Source organism: Ctenocephalides felis, unplaced genomic scaffold, assembly GCF_003426905.1.
Source record: "Ctenocephalides felis isolate EL2017-DRISC unplaced genomic scaffold, ASM342690v1 CF-g0.4_SCAFFOLD_01604, whole genome shotgun sequence".
Lineage (NCBI taxonomy): Eukaryota > Metazoa > Arthropoda > Insecta > Siphonaptera > Pulicidae > Ctenocephalides > Ctenocephalides felis.
The window spans coordinates 6830465-6850803 of record NW_020537758.1 but is presented as its reverse complement, the minus strand read 5'-3'; the positions used below and the strand labels follow the sequence as shown (position 1 = coordinate 6850803).

At 26.6% G+C, this 20339-nt stretch overlaps 1 protein-coding gene across 1 annotated transcript; it reads right to left on the bottom strand.

Annotated features, from left to right (window-relative positions):
- Window positions 1-1105: 1105 nt before the first annotated feature.
- LOC113372490 lies at window positions 1106-19165 on the bottom strand. The gene is made up of 8 exons (XM_026612827.1): window positions 19058-19165; window positions 8617-8738; window positions 8236-8557; window positions 6379-6492; window positions 5714-6277; window positions 3433-3667; window positions 3092-3367; window positions 1106-1266 (listed from the first exon to the last, which is right to left on the bottom strand). Exons 1-8 carry the CDS (start codon window positions 19061-19063, stop codon window positions 1106-1108), a joined length of 1800 nt encoding a protein of 599 aa, XP_026468612.1. The 5' UTR covers window positions 19064-19165.
- Between the last annotated feature and the right edge of the window lie 1174 nt (window positions 19166-20339).

Genomic DNA, 20339 nt, shown 5'->3' with positions numbered 1-20339 from the left:
TTTAGAAGCTTGATTGTTCATTAAGGCAGATTAAAACTTATTCATCTAAAAACCACTTTTAATTTAATCAAAAACAGTTTCTGTTTTCTTTTTATAACTATAAACTATAAAATTGGTCAAAGTTATATATAATTATTTATAATAATGTGTATGGTATATATATTTACAATACTTATTTTTAATACTTATTGATTCTGTTTTTTTTTTGTGAAACCATTAAATGCGAGAAAAAAATTTACCATAGGGTAAAAAGTTATGTAAAACTTAAAAGGTTGATAATGGAACCGATTACGTAACTGCTTTTTATTCTTTGTAAAATTTTATATTTTTGTTTAATATGTTATTATGGTATTTGCAATTTCAAATTTAAAGAAGTTTTACTTCAAATAATAATGTTAAAAAAAATTACGTCTAATGCCTAAAAAAAAATAAGTTGTAAAATATATGAATGTTGAAATATTGAAAAGTTTAACGATCTTTGGAGGTTTTTGATAATGTTTGAGAATCGTGAATTGTTCTTCCAACAATTTTGTCAAAAAATTGAGGATAATTGCAAAATTTTTGAAGATCTAGGTTATGGAGATATTTTAAAATCTTTGATGATTTTTAAAAGTTCTTGAGATCTTTTTAAGATCTTTGAAGGTTTTTTTATATTGTTCAACAATTTTTAAAAAATCTCGTAAAGTATTTAAAGTTTTCTAAATATTTGTTATATGCTGTCTTTAAAAATCTTTAAAATGAGATCTCAAAAACTCTGAACTTAAAAATCTTTGTAGATCTTCAAAAATTTTGCTTAAATTCTCAAAGAATGTTAAAAAATTTCCAAAAATCTCCTAAAATATCTAAAGTTTTCTAGATATCTGTTAAATGCTGTCTTCAAAGATCTTTAAAATGAGATCTCAAGAACTTTTAACTTAAAAATCTTTGTAGATCTTCAAAAGTTATGCATTAATCCTCAAAATATTTATTAGAGTAGTTATTAAACATTCGTTAATGATTTTTCCAGAAATCTTTAGAAAAAATTGATTTCGAAAATTAAAAATTAGAATTCGAACCGATCAAGAACTAAAAACAAGTGACATCAAAAATCTTGTCTCCAAAACAATTATGTTCTCACAAATTTATAAACCAAGGCAAAAACCAGCATACTTAAACAAACCAGAACAAAAGTGGTGCACAATTTGATACAAGCTGATAAATTCGACTCTGTATTTTGTGTCCTCCTGATTGCTCGATCAAAAGAACCGCCATGTTTGGAAGCCAACCCTAAAAAAACAACAAAAACATCAAAATTAGGGTTTATACAAAAACCGACATTTCAGAAAACCGGTTTTCGAATTTTAATTTTACTAAAAAACCGGTTTTACTCGGTTTTCGAATTTTATATAGAAAACAATTTTTGCCCGAATATTCTGTAATTTATCCGCAAATTTAGTGTAATTTATAATAGAATTTGACTGAATTTATTTATTGTTCAATTTTATAGATAATAAACAAAATTATTTTAATTTTAATTAGTAGAACTAAAAAATAATAGTTTATCTTGATTAAATAACTTTGAAAATAATTATTCGTATTCATGCATCATTTTCACATATAAGAATGAAAATATTTTTATGATAGTGAAAGGAAAGTTTTCGAATAAATAAAAATAATACATTTTTAAATAAAAAGACATTCATTAAATTGAAAAAAAAATATTAGATACATTTTGATACATAATTGTTAATATCAATTTTAGTTTTAAAAACAATTAAGCTAAACTCGCGTATTGTCTGTTCCGAGCAATTTTAATTAAGGGGCACAACTAGTGTAACCGTCTAAAAAAGGTGATTTTTGGGAATTTATATTAAAAAAACTACTTTATCAATCATTTTAAAATTTCAGGAATATATTTATACATGTTTTAAGAATACATAGTAAAATTTTTGAAGAAAAAAATTAAATATTTTTAAAGTTATCGTCGATCTCCAACGGCGCGACAAAAAAAGCCCTTCACTGCTGCAGTGATTCCGGCCTTCTACGTGGATGAAATTTAAATAAAAAAAATCTTGTTAAACTAGATATTATTGTCTGTAAAATGAACTACGCTAAAGAAAAAAAAATCAAAAATTGACAAAATGACGGCGTTTTTTTAAAAAAAGTCGAATTTTATCCAAAATTTTGGTCGTTTTTGGACTGCCAAAATTCGATTTTTGATCCGATAAAAAATCGATAGTTCATTTTACGAAAAACTATATATAGAATATGTAAAAAAAAATTGATAGTGATCGGATCGTTTGTTTTTGAGTAATCGCTGCAGCAAATTCGGAAAATGCTGTTTCGAGAAAAACGCGTTTAATGATAAAATGATCGTTATACTATATACTATATATATACTCTTTAATAGCTGTGACTCAAAAACTATTTAAGATATCGATTTAAAATTTTGGTATGTTATTTTTAAAGATATCACCTATCGAAATATGGAAAAATTGAAAATTCGATTTTTTGAAAATGTCACACTAGTTGCGCCCCTTAATTAATTTTAAACATTCTAATTGTTTTTTTATTTAATAAAATATGTTTTCAAAAAACTGAGAACGTCTATCGAATTGCTACTTAGGCGTGTCCTTTATTGTTTACTCACAAAATTTTATGAAATAGAAAATACTCTCATACTTGCGACCAAATTATGCTTAATTATTTTTAAAGCCTGATATGATAATTCTAAGTTTTTTTGTACTTTTATTTGTGGCTTCTAGGGTTCAAAACTCTTTTTTTAACTTTGAGTAGATGAAGTTACTTCTTCAAAAAGAAGTCACACTGATTTAAATTAATATAAACACTGGTATAAAAATCTAAATTGATATATACACTTTCTGGAAACCATTGCAGACTGATAAGATACCAAATGCTATTGAACCGATATGATTTCAAAAATCAAAACACTTTCATCTATCCTTTATATTTGGCTATATTTTCCATTTCTACAGTGAAAACCGATTTTTTCACTAAAAACCGGTTTTCGAATTCCATAATTTTCGTCCAAAAAACCGGTTTTCGAAACCCTTATCAAAATCAGCTCCAAATATTATTATCATCATTTTACCTCTTGCTAAAGCTGGAAAAGCCAAACTCTGGGTAAAAGTCAACTTATGCAAACTGACATTTGTGAAACTTGTTCTCCTTGCAGGATCTTCTATAGATAAATCCAGGGCATCCAGTAAGGAGTACTGGGTACTTCCTGGACCTGCCTGGGTACCTGCACAATATTGGGTTCCGTACCTGTCTACAGAATTCACAGGAGAAGAGTAATACATGTAGTTGGTTGCTGATGAATCGTAGTAGTAATGGTACTTGTCAGGGTTTGTGTTGACGTATAAATCTGGAAGTAAATTTGGAGGTTAGTATCTGGAGGTTTTACTATGGTAAGGTGGTTTGTATTTCTACCTTCGTGGTATTGTGGCATTGGTAAGTTATTGTGACTTCTGGATATTTTGTGGAACCTCGAAGACATTGGTAAGCTATCTATATTCTTGATGGAGACTACTGATGATGTCGTGCTGGATGTCGGTGATGGTGGTGATTGTTTAGGGGAAGTTTTGCACCTGTTGATTATTCTAGTAATTTTAGGCGTGTAGACTCTGGTTTTACCTTCATTAGAATCCACGGAATCTATAGAACTCTACAAAAAAAATGTAAATATACAGTTGTTTGCAAATTTTTGTGTCAACCTCTAATAAAAAATAGTTCATTTTAGACATTATTAATCGAAATAGGGAATACTAGTACCCGTATAATTTAAAATTTTGTCAAAATTTTTACACTGAACACAATAGAAAGAAGAATTTGAGAGAAAATGTCATATGGAGTGCCAGCAAAATATATAACGAATTGCCAAACGATATTAAGATAAACCAATGATGACGATAAATTTAAAAGAAAAATAAAGAAATACTATAAGGAAAGTGAAGACAAAGAAGACTAAAAGTTATATATGAAGATATTTTAATTATAATAGATATAACATATGAAATCTGTTTTCATAATCTCTCATACCAGGCACCTCTTTCTGTCTGAGGTATAAAAATAATGTATATATATATATATATAAATAAATAAAAAAAAAATAAAAAAATAAGTTTGTAAAATTAAAACTGGATATTTGTAAATTTTAATACGAGACACATCAAAATTATTTTTACAGAAAATTAATAAAATTTAGATAGAGTTTACAAGGAACCTAATTGTAATCACCACCTTCAAGTGATTAAATCTTGCAATTAAGACGATATATTTATATTCTTTAATCCAGTTGAAGTAAAAAACTAGTGGTGTATGGCAACGTGCCTCAAGGCAAATTGCTGAAACTTCCCGTACCGTAATGAAAAATACGAAAAATTTTAAACGTTTACAAATAAATTATTACAAATACTGTAGCTTTCATTATTTTTTCATTATCTTGTTATATCTGAGCAAATCAAATGTAAATCATAAATAAATCAATTTATCTCTAGAACATATACAATCGTCATTTCATTTCGAATTCAATTAAAAAAAAAATAGTTACCTAATTTACACAAAATTGAAAAAGTGCTTCCGTATAGTCACAGGCTAAACGCATTTGCAAATAATTCTGTGCGACATTTTCACTTGTACTGTGCTTAGCTTGGCGGCATTTTCACATTTTTCAATAGTTTTCACAAAATTGGAAAAGCGCTCCAATGTACATAAACAGTCTAAACGCACTTGCGAAAACATTTGTACCAGAGTGGCGCTTAGACTGTGCTTAGCCTGGGTAATTTTTTGAATTTTTAATCCAAAATTACAAAAATATTTTATGGAAAATAAAAAGAGATGTAATAATTAAGTTAAGGTAGGTTATTGTAATCGTCCAAAAATCGAAATTGAATTTTTTTTACATTTCTTGACGTTTTGAAGGTTTCTAAACATTTTGGCATACGAGTATCTCAGAAAAAATGGATGTGTTTGTGTGTATGTATGTATGGATACAATTTTTCGGGCGCACGGTCGACCGATTTGAATGGTTCAAAAAACATTCGATTCTTATTGATAGGGAGATATGCTGATTAGTTTTTGGCAAAGGCAGGTCCAGCAGTTACGGAGATGAAGAGCAAAGAGTGCAGAAATTAGAAATCGAGTTTTTGAGAGAACGGAGCATTCGATTTGAATGATCTAAAAAACATTCAATCAGTAATGATTGTGGAGAAGTGATTATTAGTTATTGGCAAAGGCAGGCAAAGCCATTTCAAACATACGGAGCTAAATGTGCAAAAAATGGCAGTTATTGAGAGAACTAAGCGTCCGATTTAAATGATTCAAAGAACTTTCTGCTTGTTTTAACAAATTAATTTGTGAAATTTGTGAGTTATTTGACAAAAACCAAAAAAATGTCCCGAATATACTATTTTTCCAAAGAATAATGAATAATGAAAGAATTCAAAGGCGTTTTATTCCAAACTTTTATATCGGAGTGTATATAACTGTTGGCGTGGAATCGTAGTAAATTTTATCTAGTTTCTCCCTATGTAACCGAAAAGAGGTTTTTTAACACACACACACACATCTATTTTTTCTGAGGTATGCCAAAATGTTCAGAAACCTTCAAGCAAAAATTTTCATTTTCGATTTTCGGCCCATTACTATAACTACCCTACGTAAAGTTAATTATACACTCGTTTACAAATTTTTGTGCCAACTTCCCATTTACCTGTTCTGGTACAAATTTTGCCCTGTCAGGATGCAGCAATAGTTTTTGTTTATGATTGCTACTAGTAGTCTTCAAAACAGATTTTTTAGGTTCGTGAATTTCCGTTGCTGTTTCAAATTTTGCAGCAAAAACCACACTGTTTTCGGTCACCGGACAAGGTGAGACTTCGACAGATTCAATTCCTGAATCGTGGTTAAAAATCAAACCTTCATCGGGTGCAATATCTATCCTAATATCCTTTGGAAGGTCTCCAGCACTCGTAACCTTAGGTAAAGGTTTGATTGTGGCGGAAACTCTGGTGAGATGGACGTCACTGGAAACTTTGGGTAAAGTTGGGGGTTTAGACTCAATTTGGTCAATGATGGTTTCGTCGTCTTTGGTTTCAGTAACTGTTTGGGAGTCACTATCAGTGGCAATTGTGAAATTTGGAGGGTCGTCCTTAAGTGTTAAATCAGAGTCACTTAAATCTTGGTCAGTGGTGCCTGTGGTTATTTTCGGTGAGGTCGTACTGGGCGGAGAGTTTTCGCTGGAGGACGATGATGACGAGATTTGCTTCTTTGGTTCCTGAAACAAAAACAAGATAAGTTTATTAATTTTTATTTTTAGTACCATTTAGTTTATTATTAATTATAGGCACAGTAACTGAACTAATTATACTTGCTTACTTTTTTAATACTGGAGCAAGTCTCGACTTTTTGGGAAACCTCTGGAAATTCGAAGTTCTTTGGCGAGTTTTCTCCATCAGTCGGTGAATACACTGTTGGCGTTGATGGCACCACCTACAAACCAATAAATAAACTTGTTGGTAGTGGTATTTTGCCTTGAGGCAAGTTACATCAACTTCCCGATATGTGTAAATAATCGACATAATCTAAAATATAAATTAATTTATGAGTGATTGAAAGTATTCCCAGTGGATTTATTACATATAACTGAAAACGAATGAATGCGTTAACTCGGAGTATTTTCTAAAAGCAAATTTTCAAAACACAGTAATTTTTATAATTCAACCAATTTCCGTATGACTTTAATGGTTCATTAAAACCAAGTCTAAAAATTTGTAAAATAAAGAACTTATATTGTAAAAATACTTGATAATAATAATAAAAATGATAATGATAATATTAATAATAATAATATTAATAATAATAACAATAATATAAAACACTTAAATTTGTTAAAATATCATGAAATAACCTGAAATTTGTTAAATAAAATAATTATATTGTAAAAGTATTGTGAAGCTTATTGAAATAGTTATTAAAATACTTGCAACAACCAAACTAGTTATATTTAAAAATAATTAAAATTAACTAAATATAAATAAGTTTATAGTAAATAAATTATAAGTAATAAAATAGCTAATAATTAATTAAATATTATTAAACCTATAAAATATTAACTTAGGATTTATTATATTATTATACCGACTAGGAAATGCAATACCGGTATAACGGTATACCGAATTACCGGTAAACCGCCCGATTTTTTGGTGGTATTTTTACCGGTATTTACCCCAAAAATACCGGTATTTTCGGTATTTTTACATAAGCGTTGAATGATACATAATACACTAAAGTTAAATTTGATTAAACTGAATATTTATTGCTTTACTAAGAGCTTCATATCGTGTTACAATAAATAGAATTGGACTGATAGATAATAATGCTTGTTTCATCTTATGTAAAAATGTAACGATTTTTTAAGTGACATTTGCGCTAAAATATTTTATATCATACAGATTACCCCTGCGTAATCTTAATTTTTTTCTAACTTTATACATAATAATTATGATAATTACTAAATAATATTACTAAACGTTTCGAAGTTTGAAAATAATAGAACCATCAAATTGTTTTAAATAACAATACTCAACAATTATAGTAACTCATTATTTATCTCGACAAAGAATCCGATCTTAAATTAGTATAGAAAAATTATTTTTCTAAAATATTGGAGATTATGCTAATTTAACACATCAGATACAGACAATACAGTTTATTACAATAATGTAATATGATCTTTAATGAGTTTTTGGTCTTTCTTACTCATAAGTTTGTTTTTGGTGAATAGTACTCAATATACTTGATAGTGATAATGAATTAATTAAATTGGATATAATTTTGTTAAATTATTGTTTAAAAATAAACTTATTGTTTTATTTTATTGTTTTTATTATGTAGTTGAATATAGTTGTAGTGTATATACATTTTTTTTATATTTGTACTAGTAACTTTCAATTTTGTTTAGGTTTGTTTAAGATAATAAAAATACCGGTAATTTACCGGTATTCCGGTTTTAAAATAAAAAAATACCGAAATACCGGTATTGAAATTTTCCATCGGTAGTGAATTCCCTAACATATACTTTTAGTCCAAATTTCGTCTCCAAATGTCTTGAAACGTCCAGGAGAAAACATAAAATTAGCGAATCGGATTTTTTGATGAAAACATAAACTTGTCCTTCGGGAAGTTAATATAAACCATCAACATATCTCATTGACATCAATCTTTTATTCTTACCTGTAACAATGGTAAGGCATTTTGTGCAATCCTCCTAGGCTGTATCCTAGGCCTCCGTCTCCTCTCGCAATCCAGCAAAGCTCCACTAATAGAACTTTCGTGATCATCACTAAGTCCACAATCACAAAACCTCTGATCACAATCATTATAATTCGGTTCACAGACACATTCTGGTTGGCAAAAACCGTGACGATCACTCGTGCAAAATCTTGGGCTATCACTTAGACTTCTTCTTGGCAGACAAATTTCAGGAGAATCGGAAATTCGGGGATGGTCTGAGATACTGTACAAGTCGCTGGATTGGTCGGGGTAATCGGTAAATCTAAAAAGGTGGAATTTTGTGGTAAATTGGAATAAAATGTGTGAAAGAATTATTTTTACCTGTATTCATTTTCGTTGATTTCTGCGGAATGTCTATAAGTAACCCTTGGTGAGGGATCACTTTCGTCGCCGTCATCGGGATTTGAACCAGCGCACCATAGAGAACGAAGTCCTCTACGTTTCTAAAAAAAAAAAAAAATATTAAATTTTTTTTTGTATCGAGCATAGATCTTTGGTGTTCAATTCACATGACAGAGATCATCGGATCAAATCCTGTCAATGACTTAGAATTTATGAAAAAAAATATGTGTAAAAATCAAATAAAAATTGTACTTGTTGAATAGAATTTGAATAAAAATTAAGAAAATTAGGGTTAACAGAATTCGAATAGTTGAACTGAATTAGGAATAAGAAGAGAAATATTGGAACTAAAAAGAAGAATGAAGAAAAAAAAGTGGAATAAAGCTGAAAGTTAAATAGAATTAGGAATTTCAAAAAGAGCAAGAATTGAAGGAAATAAGAAAAAGAAAAATTAAGAAGAATATAGATAGATTAGAATGTAAATAAATAAAAATGTTGTAGGTGGCTTAATGCTCAGAGTAATCGAGGCCAAATAAAAACATTAAAAAAAATCTTTTATTTCATTTCTATTCTAATACTTTTTTTACTCTTATAATTACATTTAGCAGAGAATGCTGACAAGTTGTTTACAATTGATTGTTTACAAATTAGTAGATATGATTTTTAAAATTGATAAGTTTTTTAGGATTTTTTTTTAAATTAGTACATTGACAATATTGTAAAGTAAAACTTCTTAGACTAAATTCTTGTGAAATTTTAAAGACTATTTTGTTACACTAAAGAGGCAAAATATATGCAGTGGAAAAAGAGAGACCTACAAAATTCTATTTCTTGGTATTGTAATAATAGTGGTATACTAATAATAGTATCATAGACGTATACAAAATAGTATAGAGCAACAGAAAGATATATATGTAAGAACATCTGAGGTATTAGAAATGTTTTAGTTATGTTTATATGATTATTATGATATTTTTATAATTAATAATTATTGAAATTATAATGTACTAGATGTAAGTGGCATTTTGCCTTAAGGAAAGTTGTATAAATTTCTCAGTACGTGTAAATAATTGACTTAATCAATAATAATTGATACTTGACATTAGCGTTTTAAGCTCAATACAAAATAATGTTTCAAAGTAAAACTTCTTAGATGTAAATTTGACAATAGAAAAAATGTGATAAATAGCTAGTAAAATTTTAAAGACAATTCGATTTTGTTACAAAAAAAGACAAAATATATGCAGTGAAAAAAAAGAGAGACCTGCAGAATTTTATTTCATGGTTAGAGTAACAGAGATAGATGTATACAAAATATTGTAGAGCGACAGAGAAAGATATATGTATATTATTCATTTATTTATTAATTTTACAAGCCGTCGGTATAATAATATGATAATAAGGCTTAAGTCAATATTTTGCAGATTCAATATAATTTAATTAACTATTAGCTATTTTATTACTTATTTATTTATTATTTAATTTATTTACAATAAACTCATTTATATTTAGTTAAATTTAATTATTTTTAAATATAACTACTTTGTTTGTTGCAAGTATTTTCTAAAAATTTAATAACTATTTTAATAAGCTTTACAATACTTTTACAATATAATTATTTTATTTAACAAATTTTAGGTTATTTTATGATATTTAAACAAATTTAAATGTTTTATATTATTGTTATTATTATTATTATTATTATTAATATTATCATTATCATTTTTTATTATTATTGTTAAGTATTTTTACAATATAAGTTTTTTTCTTATAAGAACATCTGAGGTATGAGAAATATTTGAGTTGCGTTTATATGATTATTATTATAATTTTATAATTGTTAATTATTAAAATTATGGTGTACTAGGTATAAGTGGCATTTTGCCTTGAGGCAAGTTGCACAAACCTGCCTATATAAGAATTTAATTGACTTGATCATTAATAATTGATACTTGGCTATTTATATAAACTGTTTAAATCCAAAATAAACGTTTTGTTTCTATTAACAATTTATAAGAGTAATAATATATATATCTAACAAAAGTTGATTCAAAGTTCTGCAATAATTAGTTTAGAAGATATATAAATTCAAAACTTCAAACTCATTCTTAATGCATTATGGGCTTTGTATGAAATTCGTTAAAAGGACACTTGGTTGGTATATACATTTTTACAATTGCAAAATAAATACTAAATAGTTTACAATTAGTTTATTAGTATTAGTTTTTTTTACAATTTATAGTATTATCATAGGTATTAAACAAAATTTGTTTCGAAGTTCTAAAAGTATTAGTTTAGTAGATATACTCATTCAAACTTACAAATGCATTAGTTCGCGTATATGAAACACGTTACAGGGTCAATTTTTACTCTTTGAATTTTTACTTTGACAAAATAAATACTAAATAGTTTAAAATATTTTTACAATGATAACTTATAAATATTTTTATAATGATAACTTAGCTCAACAACAAAATTTGTTTCATAGTTCTGCAATATATAGTTTCAAAGAAATGGTAATTCAAACTTTGTAAAGCAATCAATGAATTTATAGTTTGCATAATACCATCAAACTCATACAACATTATATATATATATATATATATATATATATATATTATATATATATATATATATATGTATTTATGCATACATCAATAATGCACCCTCTATGTCTAAACACCGAACTAAATTCTACACGTGCGCCATCCTTTGACGTCATCTCTAATACAAATTTAATAAGTTCACTGACACCTCTATATAAACACGTTGTCCTATATGCAAATAATCCTTGCAGGCTTATAAAATAAATATAGTGGACATATAATTTATTTTTGTAAATTGTAAAAATATTTGGAACGTTTAGGAACTTTTTATTTAATTGTTAAAAATCAAATACTGAAAAATGTCCCTACAATGGGGATAAAGATTAAGTTGGGTGTGTATCTTCTAAATTAATTTTGGCAGAACTATGAAATAAATTTTATCGGATAGCTACATCATTATCATAAATCATCAAATTAATTGTAATTACTTAATATTAATGGTAACATTGGTAAAAATTAAATACTATATATTTAGGAAAATTATTAATTAATTGTGTATCTCCTAAACTAATTATTACACAGCTATAAAACAAATTTTGTTAGACAGTTAAATTATCATTATAAATTGTAAAAATAATTAGAACTTGTCAACGTTTAATGTACAATTGCTAAAAATTAAATTCTAACAAAAGTCTCTTATACAGAGCGAGTCTCATACATGATAGTTTAAGATAAAGTTTAAAGATTTGGATAAGTCTGTTTTCTAAACTAGTTTCGGTAGAACTATAAAACAATTTTTATTGAATAGATAAATCATTATTATCAATTGAAAAAATATTTTTAACATCCAAGAAATTATTGTCTAGATGTAAAATTTTGCGAACTAAAAAAACAATTCCTTGACGAGTCTCATGCAGAGATAATAATGCATTATAAATAAGTAAGAATGTTTGGATGTGTATATCTACTAAACTAATTATTGCAATACTGTAAAACAATTTTTTTGATAGCTAAATCACTATTATAAATTGCAAAAATAATTGCAACAACCTAGCATTTATTATATAATTGTAAAAATCCAAAAACTAAAAAAAAATCTTATAAATATCAAAAAATCTCTAAATTTCTCTAAATTCGCAAGTTGCAAAAGCTATCTGAATTATGAGTTTGATTTTTTCTAAAGTATTCTAAGTTGCTGTGATTTCAAAGTCGATTTTACTAAATTATCTTAAAAGGAAATCGTAATGAAATGTTTGTGGAATATTTTGTATTTGTATGTAAGTTATTTATCAAGATTTATGTTAATAACTCTTCAGTAAATCCTTATCAATGTCACATAAATCACTTGAAGGTCTAGGAATTATTAAATATTTATGAGGATTTCTAAATCACCCTTATAGACATATATATATTGAAAATATATATATATATATATATATATATATATATATATATATGTATATATATATATATATATATATATAAGCAAAATATCAGATAAAAATTAAATCATTAAATCAGATAAAAATTTAATAATTGTGCAATTATTTATTTTATTTGGATTTGTCTTGTAAAAATGTATTGATTATTTATTATTTAATTTATGGTTGTTTCTATAAACAATTTTTAAATTTAATTTATACTATAAAAAATAAGTTTTCTTCTTATTATGGTAATAAATCTTTGACGTTGCAAACAAAGTTTAAGGGTTGTAAACATGTTTACATTGGTTCGTGAAAAAATAATCTATTTTTGGTAACAGATGTCTGAAAATAGACAATAGAGGTGTCTATATGAAACTTTCCTATAATTTAAATATATATAGATATATAAAAATGAATTATTTTTAGGTATTTATAGTCATTATTGACAAAAGGTATTTTTTGGTATTTAAATTTTATATTCAGACTATAAACAATAGAGTGTTGCTATTATTTTTGCAATTTATAATAATAATTTAGATATCCAGCAAAATTTGTTTTATAAATCTGCAGTAATTAGTTGAGAAAATATTTGCAATTAAACCAGTTTTAATATCTGAACGATTTTAATTTGGTACGATTTTTGGTCCATGAATTTTTACGTTATTATAACAATATATAGAACGCTAAATATTTTTTCAATATTTATAATAATGTAGGTATCTATAAAAATTTGCTTAATAATTCTGCAGTAATTAGTTTAAAAGATATACACTATTGAAATTCATACATGATTTACGTTTGATTGAGTTTAAATATGCATACAAGACATTTTTTGAGTAGTTTTTGAATTTTTACATTAATAGAGTAAAAGACAAAATGTTGCAATTATTTTTGGAATTTATAATAATAGTTAAGCAATGTAACAAAATTTGTATAATAAAAATGGCATCATTATTTTCGAAGTTATAGTCAATCTAAATTATATGATTATAATTTAATTATAACTAGTGTAAAAAACATTTTCTTAAAAATTTAATTTTTTTATTTAGACATTGAAATTTGCAATGTAGTAATTAATTTTATATTTATAATATTGTTTGTATATTCAACAAAATTTACTTTACAGTTTTGTAATAGTTTAGAAAATATTTATATTTATATAGTCTTGTTGTAATCTTAATCACTAAACGAGATAGCTGGAAGGACATTTATTTAGTCTGTGAATTTTTATATCCAAACAATTGTAAATAACATATTGCAATAATATTTATAAATTATACTATTAATTCAACAATCTTACAAAATTTGTTTCAAAATTCAGCAATAATTTTTTTTCAAAGATATCCACGTTTATACTTATATTTAAGATTGAAAATGTTCTCAACGAGACCCTGTAAAAACATTTGTTTAGTCTATAATTTTTTTAATTGATTAGTGGCAACTATAATGTTACAATTATTTTTGCAATTTATAATACTTATTTACCAATCTAACAAAATTTGTTGTACAGTTCTATAATAATTAGTTTAGAAGATATGGCCGTTCAAAATTACATGTTTATTTTTAATGCTTTTAGATCACTTTACTGATTTCCATATAAATATAAATATAAATCATTCTCTTTTTCTCTATATATGTCTATGTTTGTGTTAATTTTATTTGTGTACAAACCTTTCCGAACCTTGACCCAGATATGGGTTTACAAGGTCCCTAATGGGGCAGCATTAGGTGTTACACAATTAATATGTAACATCCACATATGTACCACGCAATCTGGTCAAAATAGATTGCAATTATAACACAAATACGTAACAAAAACGTAACGAGCACGTCGATTTGATAAAATAGGAGATAAATGATATTTATAAACCATTATGTGTATATTTATATTTAATGGAACTCGGAATTGCCTAGGTTCTTGAACAATTTTATACCAAAGTCAATTTAGTAAAAGCCATAGCAAAGCATGGCCGGGTATGCTAGTATATATATATATATATATTATATAAATAAATATATATATATATATATATATATATATGATATATATGCAGCTAATTTAAAAATGGATAATGGTAAAAGTTTGATATTCATCATAAGAGTTTCAAAAGAGACATTCTTCCAGTATTTAATTTTTAAAAATTTACAAAAAGTACTAAAAAGTTGCAATTATTTTTGCAATACATAACAAGAATTTTGCTTTCTAACAAAATTGGTTTTAATCATTGACACCAAAACGCTAATGGGACATTTTTGCATTTTTTTATTTGATTTTTACCAATTTAACGATAAATGCTAAGTAGTTGCAATTATTTTAACAATTTGTACTAATACTTTGACTATCCAACAAAATATGTTTCAAAGTTTTGCTGAAATTAGTTTAGAAGATATACACATATATAAACCTTTGTGATTCATCTAAATGTATTAATGGCACAGTATGAGAATTGCTAAAGGAAATTTTTTTGTATTTAATTTTTAACAATTTTACAGTAATTGCTGTGTAGTTGCAATTATTTTTGCAATTTAGAATAATAATTTAGCTATGCAACATAACAGATTTCAAAGTTCTGTTAAAGTTAGTTTTGTAGATATGCACAATCAAAATTTCATACTTCTCAATGTATTAATGAGTTTGTATGAAAATCGCTAAAGAGACATTTTTCAATTTTTAATTTTTAACAATTTTACAGTAATTGCTACGTAGTTGCAATTATTTTTTCAATTTATAATAATAATTTAGCAATGTAACACAAGATGATTCAAAGTTTTGCTTTTAGTTTAGTAGATAAACACATTTTAACTTTCGTGAATTATCAAATGCATTAATGATAGGAATGCTAAATAGGCATTATTTCAATATTTAATTTTTAACAATTCTATAAAAAACTAGTGGGGTGGGTGGCATCGTGCCTTAAGGCAAATTGCTGAAACTTCCCGTATCGGAACGAAATGTTCGAGGAATACTGAATGTTTTCAAATAGACTATTATAAATATTGAAACATTGTCTAATATTTATAAGAATTCTATAAACTGAATTGCAAATTTAAAATTATTTGTTTAAGTTATATTAGAACTTTAGTCAGAATAAAAATAAAATCTGAATTATCTTCGATATACAAAAAAAAAAATCCAAAATCAATTATTTTGTTAAGACAAGCAGAAAGTTTTTTGAATCATTAAAATCGGACGCTTAGTTCTCTCAAAAACTGCCCTTTTTTACATGTGTAGCTCCGTATCTTCGAAATGGCTGAGCCTGCCTTTGCCAAAAACTAATAGACGCTTCTTCCAATCATTACTAATTGAATGTTTTTTAGATCATTCAAAGCGGATACTCCGTTCTCTCAAAAAGTCGATTTCTATTTTCTGCACTCTTTGCTCCGTATCTCCGAAACGGCTGGACCTGCCTTTGCCAAAAACTAATCAGCTCTTTTCCCTATCAATAGGAATCGGATGTTTTTTGAACCATTGAAATCGGTTGATCCGTGCGCCTAAAACGTGACTGGGAAATTTGTATCCACACATACATACACACACACACACACATCCATTTTTTCTGAGGTATGCCAAAACGTTCAGAAACCTTCAAAACGTCGAGAAATGTAAAAATTTTCAATTCCGATTTTCGGCCCATTACAATAACATACCCTACGGGAAAAAGTTGCAATTATTTTTGCTATTAATAATAATAATTTAGCTTTCTAGCAAAATAGGTTTCAAAGTTCGACTGAGATTAGTTTAGTAGCTAAACACATAAACTTTCGTGATTCATCTAAAAGTTTTAATGACACAGTATAAGAATTACTAAAGGGACAATCCTGATATAAAGATTTGGAATAAAACGACTTTGAATTCGATCTTTCATTATTCTTTGGAAATGAATAGAAATTTTGGGACATTTTTATGGTTTTTGTCAAAAAACTCACAAATATCAGCGTAAAGCACCCCTTTTCAGTTAGATGCCAACAGTTATATACACCCCGATATAAATATGTGGAATAAAATGACTTTGAATTCGATCTTTCATATTCTTCAGGATTCAATACAAGTTTCGGGACTTTTATGGTTTTTGTCAAATAACTCACAAATATCAGGCTAAGGCACCCCTTTTCAATTAGATAGGAAGAAACTAGATAAAATTTACTACGATTCCACGCCAACAGTTATATACACCCCGATATAAACATTTGGAATAAAACGACTTTGAATTCGATCTTTCATATTCTAGATAAACATATATAATTTTATTACAATGTATACGTTAGTTATCCTCCCTATATAGTCCATTATTATATTATGTACCCATACATAGCCATAGTTAGCCAAAGCCAACGTCAGCCTTCGTTCGTTTGCCTGATTTGAATGTGTACATTTTCACTGCAGAGGTTCGTGACGTCATGGTTAGGGCGTAATTATCAGGGTGTGACTGACTAAAAATAAAAATAAAACGCCGACGGTGAGGAGAAAGAAATGCGAAATCGCGAACGATGGACGATGACAATATATAGGTCAGAGGAATATATTGAGATTTTTGTAGTAAAGTAGAATTATCTTGAACTTTCGACATTATGTTGTTTTAAAATTTGAGTACCAAAGGACTTGCTATTACCTGGCAACTTTTTTTAACAGCTTTGGAATCTACTTTCAAATTCCACTCTCCAGGTGGTATAAGACTTGGGACATTTTTGTAGTCTTTAAATTTTTATATAAATACTATTTAAACTAGCTGTAAGTGGAATTCTGTCTTAAGGCAATTAAGGCATTGTGCCTTAAGGCAAATTGCTGGAACTTCCCGTAGCAAAAATTATTATTTTTTTAATAACGATTAACATTTTTGAAAAAAAATTACTTTGAAAAAATAAGATGTTTGAGTTGAAAAATTTTTTTTCTTTATTTGACATATGTGGAAGATATGAATTTTTTTTCAAAGCAATCGTACTGCTTTAACTGCATAGGGACAAAATATAAAAGCGCGTAAGCGCCGCGTCGCTGTCTAACGCCATAAGCATTGGTACGGAACCCATAGGAGTGTTAAAAAAAATGTATACTTATTGTTAAAATCTCTATAAAATATCTGATAATTGATGTGCATATGTCTAATGATCATTTTTGACCGCCAAATGGCTCATTTTTTTTTACTTTTTCTCATATCTCCCACAAACCGCTAGACCTACCTTCATGAAATTTTATAGATTCTTCATCTTGTCAATACAAGTGTGATAAACGTTTTTGATTATTCAAATCGGACGTTCCGTTCTCTTAAAAACTGAGTTACCGTTTACGGCTTTACCTTTTGCCCGTATCTTTAGAACGGCTAGACCTGCCTTCGGCCACCAATACTAATCAGCACGTCTCCTTATCAATACAAATCGAATGTTTTTTGAATTATTCAAATCGGTTGATCCGTGTTCCCGAAATCGTCGACGAAAAATGTATATCGCACCATACATACACACGCGTACATACATACATCATACACACACACATACATCCATTTTTTCTAAGGTATGCCAAAATGTTTCAGAAACCTCTGAAACGTAAAGATATATAAAAATTTTAATTTTTTATTTTTTTGCGATTACTATAACTTGCCCTACGGGAAGTTAATTAAAAGTTTGCAAATTATTACAAAAGTTATAATAATATTTTAGATTTGAAATCAAAATTTGTTTTGCAATTTTGGAGTAATGAGTTTAGAAGATATAGATGTTTATATATTTATATATCAATGTTGCATTTTTAATTACAAATGTTTCATACAAGATTTGTGTAATGTTTCTTTTTAGTTTTGGAATTTTTGTGTTCAAACAGTTAAAAGAAAATAGGTTGCTAAAATTTGTATAATTTTAAATAATAATTTAGCTATGTAACCAAATTTGTTACAAAGTTTTAAAATAATCAGTTTAGATGATATAGGGGTTTATATTTTAATATTGCATTATTGCTTGTCGAAAGTTGCGTTAGAAGTATGACTTCAAAAAATTTTTATCTTACAGTTCCTAAAAGTTTTGAACTTATTTTATATCATTAGTGGCTTAAGATCTTATCTAGTTAATTCAAATTATTGATTTTTTAGGCAATTTGTCAAATAAGCTTCTAATATAAACGTTACGATAAGTGTGATCAGTCGAGGTGAACTGATGCTCAGAGGAATGTTGAAATAAAAATAGTGAAGTGATTTATTAAAATAAATTAATTAGACTTATTTTATTCTTATACTTTTATCTTTTTATAACTTAAAAATAAGATAATTAAGTACACCCTTCCGAAAACATTCTATATAAAAAAAATCTAATGTATCTTTATAATAAAATTGAATGTAACCTTAGAACTGCATGAAATAATAATAAAAATTGTATGAAAACTAAGTATGTAAAATATTAGATAAATATTGCATTTTTAATTCTAATATATATATATATATATATATATATTATTTTATAACTGACCTGCATTACTGAAATCAATGTCACCGCATGTCAGACATCTGACAACTATTCAACTTTATTTTTTATAGTTCCAAAAAAAGCTCGATTTTTGACTCCATTGCACAAAAACACACTTAAAACTACAGTTTTTCACTATGAACTTAATTTATAAAATCATTTTACACACACTGTTGTTACTAAAAACATTTTAAAACTTCACTACAAGAAAAAACACTTTTTATATTAGTTTAGTATTTTTGTTTATTTTATTTATTTTCATGCATTATGTTTAGTATTTATTTATAAAAGTCAATAATAAGTATGTAGTATAATTTTTTTGACACTTATGTTATAATTAAAAAAATTATGTAACATTTTACCATACAATTTACCATTTGTCAAAATCAGTTAACAATAGTTGAACCGTTGCAAAAAGATTATTAGGATAAAATAAAAATCTATAATAAAAAAATAAAAAAATCTAACAAGAACTAAATTATAATTATAAATAGTTAAAAAATTATTGCAAGCATTTAGTTTCAAAAATTCAGTAACTTTTCTTACATCAATAAAGTTTCGTTGATTAGTAATTGAATTGCAACTTTGAAATATAAACAAGAAAATCTTGCAAATTAACAATAATAGAACTCCGGAATAATTTTTTTCATATAGTTTAACTATTATTATAAATTGCAAAAATATTTGTAAAAATTCAATTACGGTTGTCTTAATATAAAAAAACAAACTAAAAAAGTGTCCTTACACGAATCTCGTCCAGTAAAAAAATAAAACATTAAAATATAATCACAGATATCTTCTAAACTAATTATAGCAGAACTTTCAAACATATTTTGTTACATACATATATTATTACTATACATTGTAAAAAAAGATTATAATATGTTAAATGCGAATATCTCAATAGAAAGAAAAGTCCTTACACAATTCTCGTATAAAACATTTGTGATAGAAAATGCAACAGGGAAATATAAACGTATATATCTTCTAAACTAATTACTATAGAACTTTTAAACAAATTTAGCTACATAGCTAAATTATTATTGAAAAATATTAAAATAATAACAACCTTTTAGTTTTAACTGTTTGAGCACAAAAGTTCCAAAATTAAAAAAAAATGTCCACAAATCTTGTATGAAACATTTGTGATTAAAAATGTAACATTGAAAAATAAACTCTTATATCTTATAAACTCATCATTCCTAAATTGCGAAACAAATTTTGTTATAAAGCTAAAATATTAGTATAACTTTTGTAAGTATTTGCAAACTTTTAATCTTAGTAA